Source organism: Callorhinus ursinus, unplaced genomic scaffold (assembly GCF_003265705.2).
Source record: "Callorhinus ursinus isolate GAN/ISIS: 27379988/994484 unplaced genomic scaffold, GSC_fseal_2.0 scaffold32, whole genome shotgun sequence".
Lineage (NCBI taxonomy): Eukaryota > Metazoa > Chordata > Mammalia > Carnivora > Otariidae > Callorhinus > Callorhinus ursinus.
This window is the reverse complement of record NW_027397094.1, coordinates 4,905,527-4,925,533: the sequence shown is the minus strand read 5'-3', so window position 1 is coordinate 4,925,533 and position 20,007 is coordinate 4,905,527. Positions and strand designations below refer to the sequence as shown.

Below are 20,007 nucleotides of genomic sequence, written 5' to 3'. Positions count from 1 at the left end.
ATCCAAATGGCCAACAGACACATGAAAAAGTGCTCAACATCGCTCGGTATCAGAGAAATCCAAATCAAAACCTCAACGAGATACCACCTCACACCCGTCAGAATGGCTAAAATTAACAAGTCAGGAAATGACAGATGTTGGTGAGGATGCAGAGCAAGAGAAATTGTCCTACGCTGTTGGTGGGAATGCAAGCTGGTGCAGCCACTCTGGAAAACAGTATGGACATTCCTCAAAAAGTTGAAAATAGAGCTACCCTATGACCCAGCAATTGCACTACTGGGTATTTACCCAAAGATGCAAATTTAAGGATCCGAACGGGTACGTGGACCTCATTGTTTATAGCAGTAATGTCCACAATAGCCAAACTGTGGAAAGAGCCAAAATGTCCATCAACAGGGGAATGGATAAAGAAAAGGTGGTATATATATATATACATACATACATACATACATACCTATACAATGGAATATTATGCAGCCATCAAAAGGAATGAAATCTTGCCATTTGTAATGGCGTGGATGGAACTAGAGGGTATAATGTTAAGTGAAATAAGTCAATCAGAGAAACACTTGTATCATATGATGTCACTGATATGAGGAATTCTTAATCTCAGGAAACAAACTGAGTGTTGCTGGAGTGGTGGGGGGTGGGAGGGATGGGGTTGCTGGGTGATAGACATTGGGGAGGGTATGTGCTATGGTGAGAGCTGTGAATTGTGTAAGACTGATGAATCACAGATCTGTACCTCTGAAACAAATAATACAGTATATGTTAAAAAAAAGTAGTAGGAAGGGAAAAACAAATGGGGGGAAATCGGAGGCAGAGAGGAACCATGAGAAACTATGGACTCTGAGAAACAAACTGAGGGTTCTAGAGGGGAGGGGAGTGGGGGGATGGGTTAGCCTGGTGATGGGTGTTAAGGAGGGCATGTATTGAATGGAGCACTGGGTGTTATACACAAACAATGAATCATGGAACACTACATCAAAATCTAATGATGTAATGTATGTTGATTAACATAATAAAATAAAATTAAAAAAAAAGGAACTTACCAAACTCAACATCCGGAAGACAAATAACCCAGTCAAGAAATGGGCAAAAGACATGAACAGGCATTTCTGCAAAGAAGACATCCAAATGGCCAACAGACACATGAAAAAATGCACCACATCATTTGGCATCAGGGAAATCCAAATTAAAACCACAGTGAAATACCACCTCACACCAGTCAGAATGGCTAAAATTAACAAGACAGGAAACAAGAAACTTTGGCAAGGATGCAGAGAAGGGGGAATCCTTACACTGTTGGTAGGAATGCAAGCTGGTCCAGCCACTCTGGAAAACAGTATGGAGTTTCCTCAAGAATCTGAAAATAGAGCTACCCTACAACCCAGGAATTGCGCTACTAGGTATTTACTCCAGAGATACAGATGTTGTGAAAAGAAGGGGCACATGCACCCCAATGTTTATAGCAGCAATGTCCACAATAGCCAAACTGTGGAAAGAGCCCAAGAGCCCAGATGTCCTTCAACAGATGAATGGATAAAGAAGATGAGGTGGGTGTATATATATAATATACACAATGGAATATTACTCAGCCATCAGAATGGATAAATACTTACTATTTACATTGACATGGATGGAACTAGAGGTATTATGCTAAGTGAAATACGTCAAGCAGAGAAAGACAATTATCATATGGTTTCACTCACATGTGGAATGTAAGAAACAGTGCAGAGGACCATGGGGGAATGGAGGGAAAATTGAATGGAAAGTCATCAGAGAGGGAAACAAACCATGAGAGACTCTTCACTCTAGGAAACAATCTGAGGGTTGCAGGATGGGAGGTAGGCAGGGTAACTGGGTGATGGACAGTAAGGAGGACACGTGATGGAATGAGCCCTGTGTGTTATATGCAACTGATGAATTATTGAACTCTCCATCTGAGACTACTGATGTACTATGTGTTGGTTAATTGAGTTTAAGGAAAAAAAGGAATTTCAGACTGTCTTTTCAAAAAGTGATCTGCATCATTTTAACGAAGCCTAGTGGGATGGACAGATTTTCTCAAAAAGCCTTCATCCATATCACATTTGTCATCCACTCACCTTCTAAATCTACATAATATCCTATCCTGCTTAAGACATATTTAGGTCAAATAGATATTAGGAGGAAGATTTTTTTTTTAACTATTTGAACTTAAAATGACTATGAGTGTTTAACATTTAAGAACCCATTCTGAATGTACTTGAAAAGTTGTTATAGTGGGTGTTGTTCTTCAGTTTCACTACCTTATGCTCTTTGCTTCCTATCAATGCCTTTTCACAAGATTCTGGATTTGGTTAGATTAAAAACATGTAAGTATTGTGGGGGACAGGTTAGGGGGTTAAGGAAACACGGATTATGGTCGTGGATATACTGCAGAATTGGAGTCATCCTGGACAAGTAACTTAGACTCTCTGGGCTTAAATTTTATATTATCTGTGAAAACAGAAAATCAACCAGATACTATTTTTTTCCACAGTAAAATAAATACTTATTTCACTTTACAATGTAAACCCATCTCTAAGTCATGATGGAGGCATTCTCTGGGAAGATGGGGAATTTTGCCATTTAAAGAACAATGGCAGAAATCCTATTTGAACATTAATCTCTACTATGGGGATTATTTAATCATTTATTTTGCCACTCTATTTTGTTGAAAGTTGTATAAGTTCCGTCTGCCAACTGCAGGCTTCATTCATTTGATGTCCATGAACGCAATGCACCACAGAAAACTTGACACTCTATTTGCTTGATTCCCTAGCCTCCCATCACTTCCTTCTGGTCCCTTTTTGTATTAGAAACACTTTCGTGTTTTATCTCAGCATTCCAGATACCCTGTCCCCCAGATGAGATCATTACCCAAGGGCCTAAGGTAATGGCTCTCCCACCTCCTTCCGGCTGGGCCCCCAAGCAAGGGTCAAGTTCCTCTTCATATATTTAAAAGAAAACAAAACAAACAACAAAAAAAAACAGTGCATGCTATAGTGGTTAAGCAACATTTAACTTTACATCAACAGATACCCGATGTTTCAGGACCTAAAAACAGGCATATTTTGTTTAATGCAATACACAAAGCCATTTTCATGCATTAAGATTATAGAGACTCAAAATTAAAATGTAATGTAATTTCTTAAAGCACTTGACCATTCTCCATCCACATGCTGGACCTTGCTAGGGATTTGATGGTTAGCGTCAAGGGATCGTGATTTGGATAGGATCCGTGGTGTAGGCTTGATGGGTATGAGGGAGAATGATGGCCTCCTTCCCTATCGGCCTTCACACCACCAGGCTGTATGACTTGAGGTCAGTTTCTTAACCTCTGGTGCCTCAGTATCCTCATCCATGCAGTGGAGGTAAGACTGACTCACAGGATTGCCGTACCTGTTGAAGTATTTGTTATTACGTGTGAAGCGCATAGAACATTACCCAGCATATGAGCACTGTGTAAGCGATGGCCCTGATTATTACATGAACACTTTGAATACAGACTTGCCTCTCATTCCTCTGTTCAGTCTAGTTTGGTGGGTGCCAAAATGTAGTGCACACAAGCGTTACTGTATCTGGTTGCATTCAGTAATTTTCAAGGGTAATTGTCATGTTTGTGTGTATTCATTTTGTGCTGACCCTATAATATTTTATAGGTATACAATAGATGAGACTTTATTATATAAAATAGGTCTGAACACAGTCCTAGGTCTGTGCTAGGATATTGAGTAGAGTGGTTTAAACAGTTGAATTACTTTTCCTGGTTGACGCTGAAGTCAGTTTCTTGATCCCTCCAAAATGAGTTGACTTCCCTATAATTGTCTTCTGTTCTTTTCCTATCTTCCGCATATGTATTTTGCCTTTGAAGATTAGTTTGCAGTTTTGTTAAGTGACGATAGTGATGCTTGTCTTTTACAGTGTGCTGGAGAATTGGAATTAATATATGTTCATTATCATTAAAAGGATAGTGCATACAGGAGGCATTCTGTAATTGGTGGCTCTTGTTATTTCCCTAGTAGAATTGACCCATTAACTTTGTGGTGTATATCATTTTGTTTGTCACAGACTTTATTCCCTCCATTCTTTGAATATCTGCTTTTTCCAGATACAGTTCTAGGTGTTGGGAACTATAGAGGTGAACAAGGTGGGAGAGGTCCCCGCTCTCAGAGTTTATATCATTCTCTGATGTGTTTCTTACTAATGTATCTAGAGTGAATGTTTGAATTCATTTTTATTTAGTTCCTTTTAGATAGTTTCAATGTACTATTGACTATGTTGTTATTGCAACAACTCGGTAGAGGATTTACCCTGATAACTGTGTTTTGCCCCACAGCTCTTTCAAGCACTTGATTGGAGGACTGGATGATGTTTCCAATAAAGCATATGAGGATGCAGAAGCTAAAGCAAAGTAAGTGACATTTTTTTTCCTTTGGCCTTAGTCTTGATTTAAAGAAAATGATTTTGAAGAAAAATAAGATTACATATTTTATTGAACTTAAAAACCCCAGCACTCTGACAGGAAGAAACTAATTCCTTAGAAGGAGAAAAAAAAAAAAAACAAATTTCAAGGTAATGATTAAATACTATGCTTACTTAGTGTGTCTCTTCTTAAACATGAAATCATAATTTTGGAAGGAAGATCATCTCAACAAGGGAAAATGGTAAGTTTAAAATCCAATATAAGTAATTGAATCCAAACACATTATTTCTCCCATTGAAAATATTTTTAAACGAATGGTGGTGGTTGTGTTCAATAGTTGTTTGTGAAATTGTATGGAAAGTAATAAGCCTGGAAACATTTTCTGGTGCAAATACATTGTTGATTTACATTGAGCTGGAGTGGCACAAAGATAACAGAATGATGTGAGATAGTACGTATCCCATGAATTACCATTTTTGTATAATAAAATACAATTTAATCTACTGATAATACTTTAAAACAAAGCTTTCATCTTTTTGACAAAGATTAGAAATTATTTGAGATTGGCTTTTGCTGAAAAAAATTCTAGGTTATTTTTTAAAAATTGTGATCTTTAGAATCCTGCCCTCTTTTTTTCCAATGAGCGAATTTAAGGAAAAGCAATTCAGTATTGATATCACACAGGACACCTGAAGGATTAAACTGACAAAAATTTATCAGTACCTAGATAGCTCAGGGATAGAATTTGGTTAGTTTTGTAGTAACCTCAAAAGCAAATAATAATAATAATAATAATAATAATAATAAAAGTGCTTTTGTCTTGAGAATCCAGGAAGATTAAAAATTTGGTCTAGCACTTAAAAAGTACCATAGTTCATTTCAGCTGATAAAATTCCATTATTTTAAAGCAGTCTAAATATATTCACAATTTCTTCTCTATATATTTGCTTTCGTTTCCTCTGCTCTTTGGAGGGACACAGACATATGTCCTGAGGTCAGACGGTAGCAGAGCCTTTGCAGAGATTTGCTTAGACAATTGCATGAGCCAGTTTTAACACCAAACGCTACACAATGATGGGGATTGCCGGTACTGTGGATGATAGATATTAATTTTCTGGTTTTCTATAATAGTTTAAAATACACATTAATGCTAAGTTTAGACTTTAGTTTCTGGTATTCGCACTAATCCTCCTGAGATGGAAGAAGGGACCGTTTAAAATCCTTACCAGTTTTAAAAATTATAAAACTCCCTTTGTTATTATTGGACTTTATCCTTAGAGGAACATGTGCTGTATAAGAACTCATAATTTATGTTAGCATGTTTTTTCTTAGGTATATATATATATACAGTTAAGATTGTCTTGGGTCATTTCATATACATATAGATATCACATTGTATACATTTTGTATATATAACTGGTGGTAATATTAAAAATTCATCTAAAATCTACATGAGCAACCGTCTAAATACTTCTTCAGTTACTAGAAAAAATCAGAGGTCTTTTAAGCTAAAGCATTCTTTGGTCTATTTCTGCTTCCTGCTAAATTTTAGATTCTTGTAATGAAAGTTTCTGTATAACTCCTATCTGCCCAAAGTTGAGTCCAGTCACAGGCTTAAAGGTGGGCGGTGCTGGGAAAGCGACTTGAATTGGCTGTCTCCTTCTTGGTGTCCCACTGGCTTTATAAAGTGAGCTGTGTGTGCATCTCATGAATTCTGGGCATTTGTGGGCTCACGTGCTCATGCCTCAACCAAAAGGAACAAGGAAAATAAATACACTGAGGTTGAGATCAGACAGTTACAAGATAGGAAGGGTGAGGATACTTCTCACTGGAGGGGAATCAGTATGAAGAATACCATCCCGGACGCGGGGTAGGAACCTTGGGTTCTGTTTCTGCCTCTGTCATTTCCAGCCAAGTGATCTGGGTCATGAGTTATCACTGCCTCTCAATGTCCTTATCTTACCTTTAATAGGGTATTTCTGTGATGTAATTGATGGCAGTGTGTAGAAATACCGTGTAAATTATAAAGGACTGTAAATGATATTGTTGGTAGTAGTAATCACTGGAAGTATATCCTAGTGCATTTGATAAATTGCTGCATATTGATCATGTAAAACTTCCTGGACAGGAAGTATTTACTCTGATGTACACAAACTACTCTCACTTTGGCAGCATATCCTAAAATTTAACCTAGACTGGAAGATATCCATAAATACCATTTTTGTAAAAATGGTAACATTTATTTAAAAGAAAGTTCAGGGGTTCCTGGGTGACTCAAATGAGTCCATTCATGTGTTTTAATCTACAGCCACTTGATCTGAGTATAGACTTAAAGACCCTGCACTGAGTTTCTGTAAAAGTCAGCTCAGGTCATGATCTTAGGGTCATGAGTTCAAGCCCCGTCTTGGGCTCCATGCTGTGTATGGAGCCTACTTAAAAAAAAAAAAAAAAAAAAAAAAAGTTACGATTAACGAGCAAAGAAGGGCAATAAAATGACTACTTCCATCTAAGTGGCTTAGACTATTGTTAGTTGAGCCAAAATTTGATAGAACTTAGTTATTATATATCCATGGATATAAGTTAACTAGGAGAGATTAGTTTAAACTTTTCTAGTTCAATTAGTACTAAATCCAAATGAATGCATAACCCATGTTCCTTAATATTGATTATTACTTAGAAAAGGGGAATACCTTGATGAAAAAAAAAGTCTAAAACCACTGATCCAAATTCTAGAAAAATTGATAAATGTAACATTTATCCCTCAAAACAGCCAACTACATGAATATATCCTGACAAAGGTCTTTGTTACACCCTTTACACTGTTTGCAAAAACATAAAAATACATAAAAAATAATATCTGAAGATTTCTGAAGTTGAAAGTATCATTTTAATTAGGTGTCCTATCACTCAGAGGTAAACTCTGAATTATTCCCCAGGCAAAGCTTTGTAGTTGAACTAACAAGTTTAAATGTCTCTTTGTGTTAACACTGTTGTCTCTTTATTAGATTTCTTCCCCTTAAGTACATTGTGCCTTCATCGTTGTATTTAAGGAGCTTCTAAGGTTTGCCATTTCAGGGCCTGTGGACATGCACTAATTGGTCGAAATTCCCTGGATAATTCTTATAAAGCCTCTACATCTCTATATAGATCACAGAATCTGTACCATTTAGAACTGAGGTGCTGATTGGCTCCATCGTGTAAGCATTATTTTTTAAGATCTCCTTGATTTTGCGGAATCCCCTAAAGATGAGATTGGTATTTCTTAAAGCCCCACTCAAAGGATCACGTTATTTCTCCACATGAAATTATGTTGGTGGTGTCTCACCGACGATGCCTATTTGGGTAAAAAGAGAAAAAAAGTAGGCCTGACTGCAAACATCAATCAAGGTTTAGAAGTTCATTTGTGAGAAACTCAGCTAGTAGCATAATCAGGCCGCAGTGGCAGGATGGTCCACAAAAGGTAGTGAGCATCGCTTGCATTCCGTGCGGGAGCTGGTCCAGGAGATTGCTGGAGAGGTATGTCCCAGGGAGGTGGTTCTCAGGACTCCTCTGTGCTGGTATGTGCCTTCCACCTGCCTCAAAACATCTATTTCCTACAAAGAAAATAATTCTTGACAGGAACTTTACCTTTATGGCATGTTTAAGCTCCTCTTGATTGCTGCTAATTATCCACTAAGGGCTTCTCTTTCTAAAATATGAAGTTACCATCACAAAGATATTAGAAGAGACAACAGCAGATCAAAGTTAAGCATCATTAAGCCTTATTTAGAGCAGAAAGTAGCATGTGTAGTGAAAGGTACACATTATTTCCTTTGGGAATATGTATTCGTTCAGTTAATAAACATTTAGAAATTTACTTAATAATGGGTCAGGAATTGCACTTCACGACGTGCATACCAAGTACAAAACCTGTTTTCTTTTTTTTTTTTTTTAAGATTTTTATTTATTTCACAGAGAAAGACACAGTGAGAGCAGGAACACAAGCAGGGCGAGTGGGAGAGGGAGAAGCACGCTTCCTGCCGAGCAGGGAGCCCGATGAGGGGCTCAATCCCAGGACTCTGGGATCATGACCTGAGCCGAAGGCAGACGCTTAACAACTGAGCCACCCAGGCACCCCAAAACCTGTTTTCTAATACGAAGCATTTTGCAGTTCTGACAGCTCTGGGAATATAGATTCATAAGTGCATTTATTTGTGGTCTAAATTGATGATTCTCAACATTGTTCTTCACAAGGAACTTTCTCATACAAAATTTACATAAACCTGCAAATGAGTCCAGTCATATGTTTTAATCTACGACATCACTTGATCTGAATATAGATTTAAAGACCCTGCACTCTCTAGCCGCCCCCGCCTCACCCCCGCCACAGAAGCATTAACCACGTTCATTCACTTTGACTCATGCGCTGATTTAGCCAACAAATATTCTCTGTGTTCCTACAAAATGCTACATATAAAGCAGTGAATAAAATAGACATATGTCTTGCCTTCATGGTGCATATGGGGAGAGAGACACACATTACTGATTCCCTGAGGAAATGACATTTTATCTAGATTTGAGCTGAATTGTAAAGAATTAGCTGGTACTGGCTAGGCAAGAATTAGTTGGTATTAGCTGGGCAAGGAAGTGCAGAGAGCATTGTAGCCAGGGAAATAGCATTTGCAAAGCCCCCTGTGTAGGAAACAAGACTGCCTCGTCAAGGAACCAAAGTACCAACAAGGCTGGGACCTAGAATGCAAATGTCAGAGATCGGATGTTAAAGAATTAGGAAAATCACTTCAGGCTTGTCAGTTACCAAAAGAGATCAGTTGGTTTACATTGTAATTGAGCACCCTTTCCTCCGCGTTTGGAGGAGTACAGAGTGAAAGCAGAGAGAAGCAACAGAGTATTTTCCAGGGGAAAGCTGATGGTAGATAGGGCTAGAATGAGAGCAGTAAGAATAAAGAAAGGCAGTTGAGAGGCAGCAAAGTCAGCAGGTCTCCTGAAGGAAATAGATGTTGGTGACGAAGGGGAGCATAGATGAGGATGATGCAAGGACCTGGGGTCTGGAAATCAGAGGGAGGCAATGGCATCCGATCACCAAAATAGAATATGGTTGCCAGGTTTGAAGAGCAGGGTGACCTCGAATTGATTTCTGCTCAGGCTATATACAGAGAACCCTTGAGAATAGTTGGGCAGGTCTGGAGCTCAGAGAAGAGGTTGGTATTCATTTGAGAATATGAGTATTTATGTGGTAGGTGGAATTAAAGATGTGGATGAGATAGAAAGTAGAGAATTAGAGTAGAGTATCCTGGCACTGAGGGTTTGTTCTTGAGGAACTAGCATTTAAAACTCCGTGAAAGGAGAAGGACCAACTGCGCGTGTGCGCGCGCGTGTGCGCGCGCGCACGCGCGCGCGCACACACACACACACACACACACACACACACACACACACAGACTGAAAAGGAGACAGGAGAAGTAGAAGCAAAGCCAGATGCATCACAGAAGCCAGAAACAGAGTGCGTTTCAAGAATGAGGGAGGAGACTCTGGGATGTTGCATGCTTTCGAGAGTTCTAGTGCATTGGTTAACAAACACCCATCGGATTTCTCAAACCACTGGTTCACACTCACTTTAGGATGGGTAGGGATTGAGTCCCCTAACAGGGGCTGAAAACAAATCTGGTGTGAAGAAACAAGGGTCAATGTGCTTATATGAAATTCTAGGAAATACCAAGTAAACGTGTAGGGGAAAGTTATGGATCTTCAGTATTGAGAGAGGAAGGAGCACGGTTAGTCCAGGAGAGATGGAGAGAGTTTAAAAGTCTAAGCAAGTGGGTCTCAGGTCTTTTTAACCATCATAGACAAAAGCAGATTTTGTGATGTGATTTCTTACTTAAAAAGGTCTTGCTTTTCTGTTTTAATTAGGTACTATTCCTTGAGGTTTAAATGCTGTCCTCTCGGGGTGTGTGGGTGGCTCAGTCGTTAAGCGTCTACCTTCGGCTCGGGTCATGATCCCAGGGTCCTGGGATCGAGCCCCACATCGGCTCCCTGCTCAGCAGGAAGCCTCCTTCTCCCTCTCCCACTCCCGCTGCTTGTGTTCCCTCTCTCGCTGTGTCTCTCTCTCTGTCAAATAAATAAATAAAAGCTTTAAAAAAAAATAAAATAAAAAAAATAAATGCTGTCCTCTCTCTAGAGAACCTGTAAAAAATCTAAAATTCTCCCAAGATGAATTAATATTTTTTCCTACCATTTTAGCATAGATATGTATAAGCTCCTCCTGCAGAGATAAGCTGAGCCTCTCTCTGGGCACAGAGAGGAGAGAGGGACCCTGAGCAAGGAGCCACAAAATGACCAAAGATGTAAAGGTACCCCACATTGTGCGCCTCTCTCATATTTCCACTTATCTCCACCTTGTCCTGAAAAATGGACTCTCAGAAGAGGTTTACATAGTTCAGAAAGAAAAAAGTAAACAAGAAAGCTGAAACTGTCATGTGGAGCCAGGAATAAGGAGTGTGCAAAGCAAGATCCTATCATGAGGGCATGAGAAAAAGGTGATGCCCAAAAATAGGCATCAGGATCGACTCCAACTTAGGGCCACGAAACAATGTAGTACCACAGTCGCTTCCTTGGACTCTTTGCAAAAACGAGAGAATATTGCCTGCATACAGACCACTTGTTTGACCTTGTGGCTTAGTCCAAATAAAAATTTTACTCCTCTTTCCATAACTAGTCCTCCTTGATTGAAAGCTCCCCTCTGTTTACAAGTTCATTTGCAAAGGAACATGTTAGCCTGGCTGGTATTTTCAGAACAGCTTTTGGTCGCCAAGCCTTGTTGTTTGACACAATGTGACAGCAGTAAAAGTGTTCTCTCGTTAAATTTCATTAGCAGAGACAACCCTTGAGCTGCTCACTCTGCTTGTCACGGGGCGGATGGTGGCTCTGTGCTCTTTGGCAAGTTACTCAGGCCTTTGGAAATACACTCATCAGAGGCATCTCAAAATAATGAAGCTATGCAAATCAGAACGGAGGTCTGCATTCTTCTTCAAGTCTTCCCAAATGCCCCGGGGTTGTCTAGTATCTAGCAAACATGAGATTTTAAATGCATAATCAAACACACATGAGTTTGCTCTTTGGAACACCCTGACTTTGAAAATTTTCCCTTTCTTACGAGGATTTCTCTGCCCGGCATTTTAGGGTAAAGATCTTAGTATTCCCACAATCTTATCAACAATTTACTTAAACTAACGTGGGCTTGATCTAAGCACTTCTCAGGGAAATGAGCCTGGAAAATTGTTTTTCCCCCTATGGAAAGAATTCAAGTGAGCAATAGGCCAATTAAATGGAAAGAACAGCAAATGGCTTTCTGAAATAGCCCTCACACCAGAATTAGAACTTGCTGACCACTTCCAGGGTTGAGTAGAGAGAAGACAGTCCTGTTCTCTGGGCAATAAAAATTGTTTTCCGTTTTATTGCAGGGCGAAAGCATAGGAGACTGAAATTTTCAGTGGTTGGCCCCTAAGCCTAATAAGCTGGCTTTCCTCTGTGCGAAAGCCATTTGGTTTTCCAACCCCAGCACATGCAGTCGGGCTGGGAGGAGGTATGGGACCATTGCTAGGGCCACTGGTGCTCAAAGATGAAAGGTTCGTATGAGTGGTAACTATAGAGCATCAAAGTCGCCTCTTGCAACTGCAGTCATACTGATTGAGTAGCTCTTTTAAAAAAAAAAATGATTTTCAGGATAAAAGTACTTGGCCTTGGGTAGGAGTACTTTTTTGTCCTGTTTCATTAAAAATTTTAAAATGCTCAAAGGCCATTTGTTAATTTCTCCTCTGTAGTGTTACTCTTTAAGACTCCCTAGGTAGCAAGACTTTCTAAAGGTGAATCCCAGAATGTCCTTGCATGCAACCTATTGTAATTGACAAGAGCAGAGGTCTAAAGATAATTGAAAATTCTAGCACTGCTGACTTGCTTGGTGCGTGCTGACAAACCATTTGATTCTAGGCTGTTTCCTTGCTCCAAAAAGGAAGGATGTTTCCTTTATACCATTGCCATATCAGACAACAGCAGTTGGAAATTACTTGAAAAACTGGGGTGCCTGGGTGGTTCGGTCGGTTAAGCATCTGCCTTCAGCTCAGGTCATGATCTCAGGGTTCTGGGACCAAGCCCTAAGCCAGGCTCCCTGCTCAGCACGACGGAGTCTGCTTCTCTCTCTCTGCCACTGCCCCTGCTTGTGCACTCTCTCTCTTCCTCTCTCTCTCTCTGCCAAATAAATAAATATTGAAAAGAAATTTAAAAAGAGAAATTACTTCCAAAACTTCAAGAGCTCTGTAAATCGTAAGGATAATCTGGTCCCATGTGGCAATGAGGTCAGTGTTTCCAGAGCCCAAGACAGAAAAGGGAGCCACCCAATGCGTGCATCCCTTCGATATGCTGACGTCTTAGAGCCTGTTTGTGATACAATCCTTTTTGAAAAGCAAAATATAGTCATACCTAGTATATTCCTTCTGTTCTCAGCAGTTTCGACTGAAAAATAGTAATCTTTGACTAAAATACCTTTTTCAATGCAGGCAGTTTCTCTCCCTGTTGTGAAGACAGCCTAGGGCATAATTCTAACGTTGCTTTACATATGAGGTTGAGCCATTCTCAGGAGCAAACCTTTGAACCTAGGGAGATCAAGGCTGATACTCAGTGCTGAAAGATGTCCCTCGGTGAGGCTGCGTGTATACCGCAAGAAGCTATGGAGCTGGGAGGGATGGGCCTTAGTCACAGCATGATGCAAACTTCTCTGTCTCTGTGTGACCTTGAGCAGTAAGTCTAGCACCTAGCACTAGCCTCTCTGGACCCGTTTTTTCCTAATCTGTAAAAAATAATCCTCTTAAATCCTTTCTAGTGTAGATGCTTAGAATGTGGAAGTTAACAAGCCATACTTTTAGAAGCATAACCCCCTTTTTACGTAAACAATGTTTTCACGTGCGCTATATTCTAGATTTATAATGAAGGCATCTTCGTGGTTGTCAACAGAAGACAGACTCCTAAAGATCATGGTACCATTTGTGGCTGTGTATTTTAACAAAAGTCACCAAGCTACAATTTCTTTCCCCTTCGAATCAGAGTATTGCTGTTAGCGCTTACTTTATTCAAAATACTTAAATCAAAATGTATGCAGTTTTGCTTGAAGTACATTTTGATAACTCATAGTAGTTAAATAAATTAGCTTCTAGAAACAAAGCGGTTTTCATTTTCATCATTATACATACAATTTTCTCTTGCCAATGTGACATTTAGATATGATAATATGCTGGGCTATCTTTCAATAAAATGCCATTTGAAAATTACAGAGTACCTTGGAAACTGGAAATGTTAGACCAGTACTTCTCCCAGGAATCCCTGTAGAAAGAAAGGATTTTTAAATAATGAATTAAAATGGTGGCGTAAATTGTTTTAATAGAATGAACACAGCACACCATGTTAATTTATGCCTCTAAATTGTTATTTGAGGAAGATGAGATAGCATAGAAATGAAGTATGGCTACTGCTCAAAGCCATTTGTGTGTATGTGCATAAATTGCAAACATTAGTCAACTCTATAAACTGTATTAATTACTTCAGGCCCCCAGCTTATGCTCTACTTTATCCGATATGTGGGGATATAAAACAAAAGCTGTTACTCTCATATTCAGAAACTGTTCAGACATTTTAGGCAACTCAGATTCCTGTTGAACATCCTGAATAATAATGATCCTAATATCTTTGAAAAGGGGAGAAAGCGGGTTCCTAAAATGATGAATTTAAGAGCACTTTCAGTTCAAAGACTTGGAAAGTATGACTCATTTGGTATATAAGTAATTCCTCATTAGTTTTCCCAAGTTTTTTGTTGTTGTTGTTAACTGATGCTGAGTTTTTTAAGCACCGTGTGCTTATTATGGTAGTAAAATTGGCTTATCAAAATGTCACAATTTAGTAATACATCCATTTTACTGAAAACAGTTTTGTCCAAGGATCTGTCCTCCCAAATTAAGATCCCTTGCTCACCATGCTACTCAGCAGATTAATTTTGCACAGTCCTCTGGCTGGGACTCCTGGTTTTTCTTCTCGAGCCTCTTTATTATATTAGTTGAACAATTAAATTAATGATGAAGAACATTCTTTAGTTGATATTAACAATTCTTCTTTTCAAATGGGCTCCAAAGGGTTGACTTGAGAAAGAAAAGACCATTGAAGAGATGGCAACTTTATCAACATACAAAATATAGATGGTGCTTTTTTGAGTGAGGACACCAACTAGGAGAGTAGATGAGCCCCTACCTTTGGAGAGCTGTTGATACGCACATTGATTAATATTCCCTTCCTCACTGAAGCAAGTGATCAGAACACCAGCTTCACATGCCAGTGTCTATAGGGGAGCGAGTAGGAAGTGCAAGGAATCCGGAGTGTAAGAGAAATGGTTCATCACTTACCAAAATGTGATTTCCCGAGCTCATTTTTTAAAAAGCCAAAGATAAAATAATTGCATTTTACAGGGTATGATTTTCCTAGCTCATATTCTCAACTGTTGCTTGCATTCATGAGCCACACTAAGAAACCATAAAAGTCAGGTAGGAATACTTCTCCCTCCAAAAAGTTCAACACGCTCCAAACAATTAAATAGATAATGTTCAAAAACAGAAACATCTTATTCCTTAGTATGACTAAAAGCAAGGCACACACTCTGCTTTACCCAATTTCCTTTATCTACATTATTATTTAAATGCATCTATAATAGTATATTTTGTCAGTGTTTTCCTTTTTACTGATATTCTTCAAGTAAATAAAAATGAAATTGTTAATAAGAAATTAATTTTATTAGATTGAACCGTATGAAACTGCCAATAGTTGACTGTTTTTAGCCTATTAAAATAGCGATCTCATATGGTTCAACTTATGATTTCAGAAATAATTTCTGATGCTGTGCTTAGTACAGAGTACTGAAGGATTAGCCTGTTACCGTCTGCTGTCATGCTACAGTATTTAATTGATACATTGAGAATTTCCTTCTAGATGTGTCAGTGTTCAACTGTAGTCACCACTTTGAAATTTTAATAGTTTCATAAATATTCTACCTAAATCCATTTATTCCAAAGCTTACTGTGTGAGCCTCAGCCTTTTGCTATTTTTGCAACCTTAAAAATATTACACAACTATGCATATAAGCAATTTTTCAACCTCAGCACTGCTAACATTTGGGCCTGGATAATTCTTGGTTGTGGTGGCTGCCTTGGGCATCCTAGAATGCTCAGTAGCGTCCCTGATCTCTACCCACTTCTGAGCTCTTTACTCACAATGCTTCCCGTGCCAAATGAGTGTGTTTTTTCCACACCAACAACCAGTCTTCCCACTCTCTGGATTCCAGCTGAGTGTCCCACAGTCCCAGTCAGTTCTGACACTCGCTACTGGGAGTCAGCCTGGACCCCACAGCTTAATCGCTCGATCCCACAATACTGCCCCCACTTCACACACCTGCCGGTCCCTAAGGTTGTCACCTATGCCTCGGACCAACGGATTATAAATCAAGGGTTCCCATGACCCCTTCTTCAGCTTCTATAATTTGCTAGAATGGCTCACAGAACTCGGGAAAACAGTTTACCTACCATTACCAGTTCGTGGTAATGGAACAGCCAAACTGAAGCCTGGTATGGGTGGGTGGGCACAGAACTTGCACGCCCTCTCCGAGCACATCACCCTCCCCGCACCTTGATGTAGTCACCAATCTCAGAGCTCTCCTCACCCCACTGTTTAGGGGTTTTAACGGAGACTTCATTATATAGGCAGAATTAATCAATTCATTGGCCATTGGTGATTGAAGTCAACCTCCAGTCCTTTAGCCCTCTCCGGTTGGGGGATGGGGCTGAAGGTTCTGACCCTCTCGTCTTGCCTTCTCTTTCTGGTGGTCAGCCCCCCCCCCCGAAGCCATCCAGAGACCCCAGCCACCAGTCATCTCATCGGCATGCCAAAGACATTGTTATCACTCTAGAGAGTCCTAGGGTCTTAGCGGCTCTGTGCCAATAACCGAGGACAAACACCAAATAAATATTTCACATTTCATCATACCACTAGAAACCAATAGCATATCCTCCACCCACCCCTCGAGTCACGAAGATCAAAAATGTCTTTAGAAATTGCCAAATATTTGCTGGGAAGAAAGGGGAAAAGACATAATTGCCCCTCGTTGAGAACCATTGATATAAATAGAAGATAAGTAAATGCAAAATTAGTGGGAGGGGCACTGAAATTATATTCGTATCAGTACAGACTTTTATCAAATGGTGAAAATGAGCCTGACTTCCCTATAGTTTTACTTCCAGGAGAAAAATTTAGGGACAACAAAAGTATCACAATGCCATCAGACTATATTTTTGCTCCAGAACAGCAGGGTTTGAAAAACTGTGATTAATTCAAATGCTAGAACACAACCAAATTATACAAAAATAATTTATCCACATTCAATTAAGATTCCTAGGTTTCTCCCTAATACTCAAGTTTTCAAAAAATAAACTCCTTCAAAGAAGCAGAATCGTAAGCATTATGGGACAATTAATTTACCGAGAAAATCTGGCTCACCAGGATGCTAAAACTTTGTTATTAGATATTTTGTTGTTGTTAGGATGTTAGATTTTTTTTTTTTTTTTTTTTTTTTTTGGTCTTGAGGTGTTAGAGTTACTGGGTTTTTGAAAGCTGGAAAACACTGTCTCAGTTTGTTCTGTACGTTGTTGGCTGACATTTTTCACATCAGAGTCTAAGCCACTAAAATAGTCTCACGAATGTAATTACTTTGTGTACAGGACAATGAATGTTCTTTCTATTCGTACAACCCCTTGGGTTATAAAGCAAAACATGGTATTGCACTGAGATAGAAAACACAAAAACAGGTTTTAGTTACAATACTCGTCTATAATAGAAGACCAGGATTACATGGATAATATGACACGACCATGTATCGTTAAACTCAGGAGACTACCAAAGAGGAGAAACGTGCTGTGGGCAAGGAAGGGGGTGCTCTGGAGGACCAGAAGTCACACATCTAACAGTCTCTCCGGGTCGCACCATTTTTATATTACAAGTCCTGTCAACATGGTTTCACTTAACTTTTAGAAATAAAGGGCATGATGGTCTTTAATTTCCACTTTTGTGGCAATCACAAGCAATAGATCCTGCCAACGCAGTGCTATGTGATCCACCTGCTGCCCAGTGACATGGCAACTAGTCCCCAAGTGCTCCAAGGAGCCAAACACCCCTGAGTGATGATTGAGGAAAGACCCAAAAACAATTAGAGCCGGCCATGTCAGTCCCCCAGGTGTTATCTGTGCATCCTTATGTAGCAAGTGGACGTTTGAAATGCAGAGAATGTTGGGATTTCTGTGCCAGAGAAGAAAGTCAGCAAAGGACTGGGAATACAGATGATCTGGGATTGTTTAAAAAAACAAAAACAAAAAACACCCAGAGGTGAATAATAATTAAAATAGTAGTCTTCTGGGATTGTTATAAAAGAATAAACCATTAAAGTGTTTTTCAAACTCTCGGTTAACAAACCCCTCAGGGGTCTTGAAGTTCATGTAGCTAATCATGACCAGCATTTATTATTCCATGTATGTAGTTGTATTGAGTTTTTCCATTATATTTATCTATATATGTGATATATATTTTCCCATATATATAATGGGTGTAAAGGATGGGTTTAACAAAATGGATTTCTTAATGTGACTGTAGTCCAAAAAGTTTGGAAACACAAATCAATATGAATCCCTCCCCCCATTCAGTTGTACTATTAACTATAATTTCAATTTACTTTTTACAAATAGATGGTTTCTATTGAGGACATTGAATACTTAGACTTACCTTATGGCTACATATGACCCCACCTTAGTCAGTTGGGTACCTTGAAAATGTTTGCATTTGACTCCAAGGAGGAGATAAGAAAGTGAGGTGGGCGAGGTACACACCTTTCCATATGCAAAGCACATGTCAATTAGGGATGAGCTAGTAATGTCATTTCCATATTCAAAGGAGAGTACATCATTATTTTGAAGAATTAAGTCAACATTTTTTCAGTTCAAATATACCAAGCATATACTAGACAAAGAGAATACAAGAGAAAGGATATGTTTGTTCTCCTGTTGAGAAATTAAGTCTAATGAATGCAACAATTACATTGTCGCTTGCGGTATTAATAAGAGGGGAGATATGGAATATGATACAAGCATTTAGAAAAAGCGTCTCTTTCAGTCTAAGGATTTTATCTGTTTTTATCAAAACATTCTCCTAGGTAAAGACCAATTATAGGGATGTTGTGAGCCAAGGGAGGATTTAGCTCATGTGGATTTGTTTGCAAATATCTATGGAGTTTGTCATCTACAGTTGTTAGAAGATGTGCTTGCTGACAAAGTTTTGTTAAAGTGTAGTTGAAAACTTCCTCTGTACTGAGCAGGCTCCCCCAGCCACCCCTGTCCCCTGCAGGTATATATCTGTGATCAGGAGGCTGGATGAGACAAGTGTTTCTCTCGTTCACCCCAGAAACCTCAAGTCCTTTTGGACCTATTTCCATTTGCCAGTATTCCGATTAGTTGAATGCAAACCTTCACCGTCTTTCCAGAGTGACCCTGATCAGGTCGTAATATTTGGATTCTATGTTTACAGGTGCAACAAAAGCCAAAGATAAACTTAGCTTTGCGCTGGGGGACTGCTGCAGCTTTCTAGAGCTACCTCCTTCATAATGAGGGCTCTCATTGATATCCTTTTTTTTTTTTTTTAAGATTTTATTTATTTATTTGACAGAGAGAGACAGCCAGAGAGAGAACACAAGCAGGGGGAGTGGGAGAGAGAGAAGCAGGCTTCCCGCAGAGCAGGAAGCCCGATGCGGGGCTCGATCCCAGGACCCTGGGATCATGACCTGAGCCGAAGGCAAACGCTTAAGGACTGAGCCACCCAGGCGCCCCTCTCACTGATATTCTTAAGCTCGTTCTTCAAAACTTGAAAGCTTTAATAACCCTGTAATCACCGCAGATGTTTATCAATGTGGGTTTATCTCTGTATTTATTAAAGACATAGACAGTAAATATTTGCTATGAAATATAGCATAAGCCCCTACTTATGAAGAATCTCAACAATGAGAAAGTCCAAATAGTCAAATTAGTTTTTCATTGCTGGATACTAATGATTAGTGAGGGTCAGCAGGAACCCCGAGGTCTCCAAACCATAAATCAAAGCCTTATTTATATTCAGTACTTCATTCTACTTCTTTGAAAATTAATAATTTATCCATGTAACTTTTACAAAGTAAATACCAGTTAATTAAAATGCTCAGGTGATCGAAACAACCCAAATCCCAGAGAATCTGAAAATTTTAAGTGCATTCTATTAAAACAATATATTATTATTGAGATAAATACATCGGAAAGCAATTCATTAAATGTTAAAATTCTGTAAATATAAGATAATCCTGTTCTTATATTTTTAAGAATTATGATTACACTGATAATGACAAAAATAGGTAACATGTGTTGGGCACTTATTCTGTGTCAGGCTTTTTATTAATTACCTCA

At 39.1% G+C, this 20,007-nt stretch overlaps 1 protein-coding gene across 2 annotated transcripts in view; it reads left to right on the top strand.

Annotated features, from left to right (window-relative positions):
- PRKG1 (protein kinase cGMP-dependent 1) overlaps positions 1 to 20,007 on the top strand; it is a 1,235,615-nt gene that overhangs the window by 1,123,552 nt on the left and 92,056 nt on the right. For both annotated transcript variants that reach the window (XM_025850942.2, XM_025850941.2), the window contains exon 9: positions 4,364 to 4,438. In XM_025850942.2, coding sequence (XP_025706727.1) covers positions 4,364 to 4,438 — 75 coding nt within the window. The remainder of the gene's footprint in view (positions 1 to 4,363; positions 4,439 to 20,007) is intronic.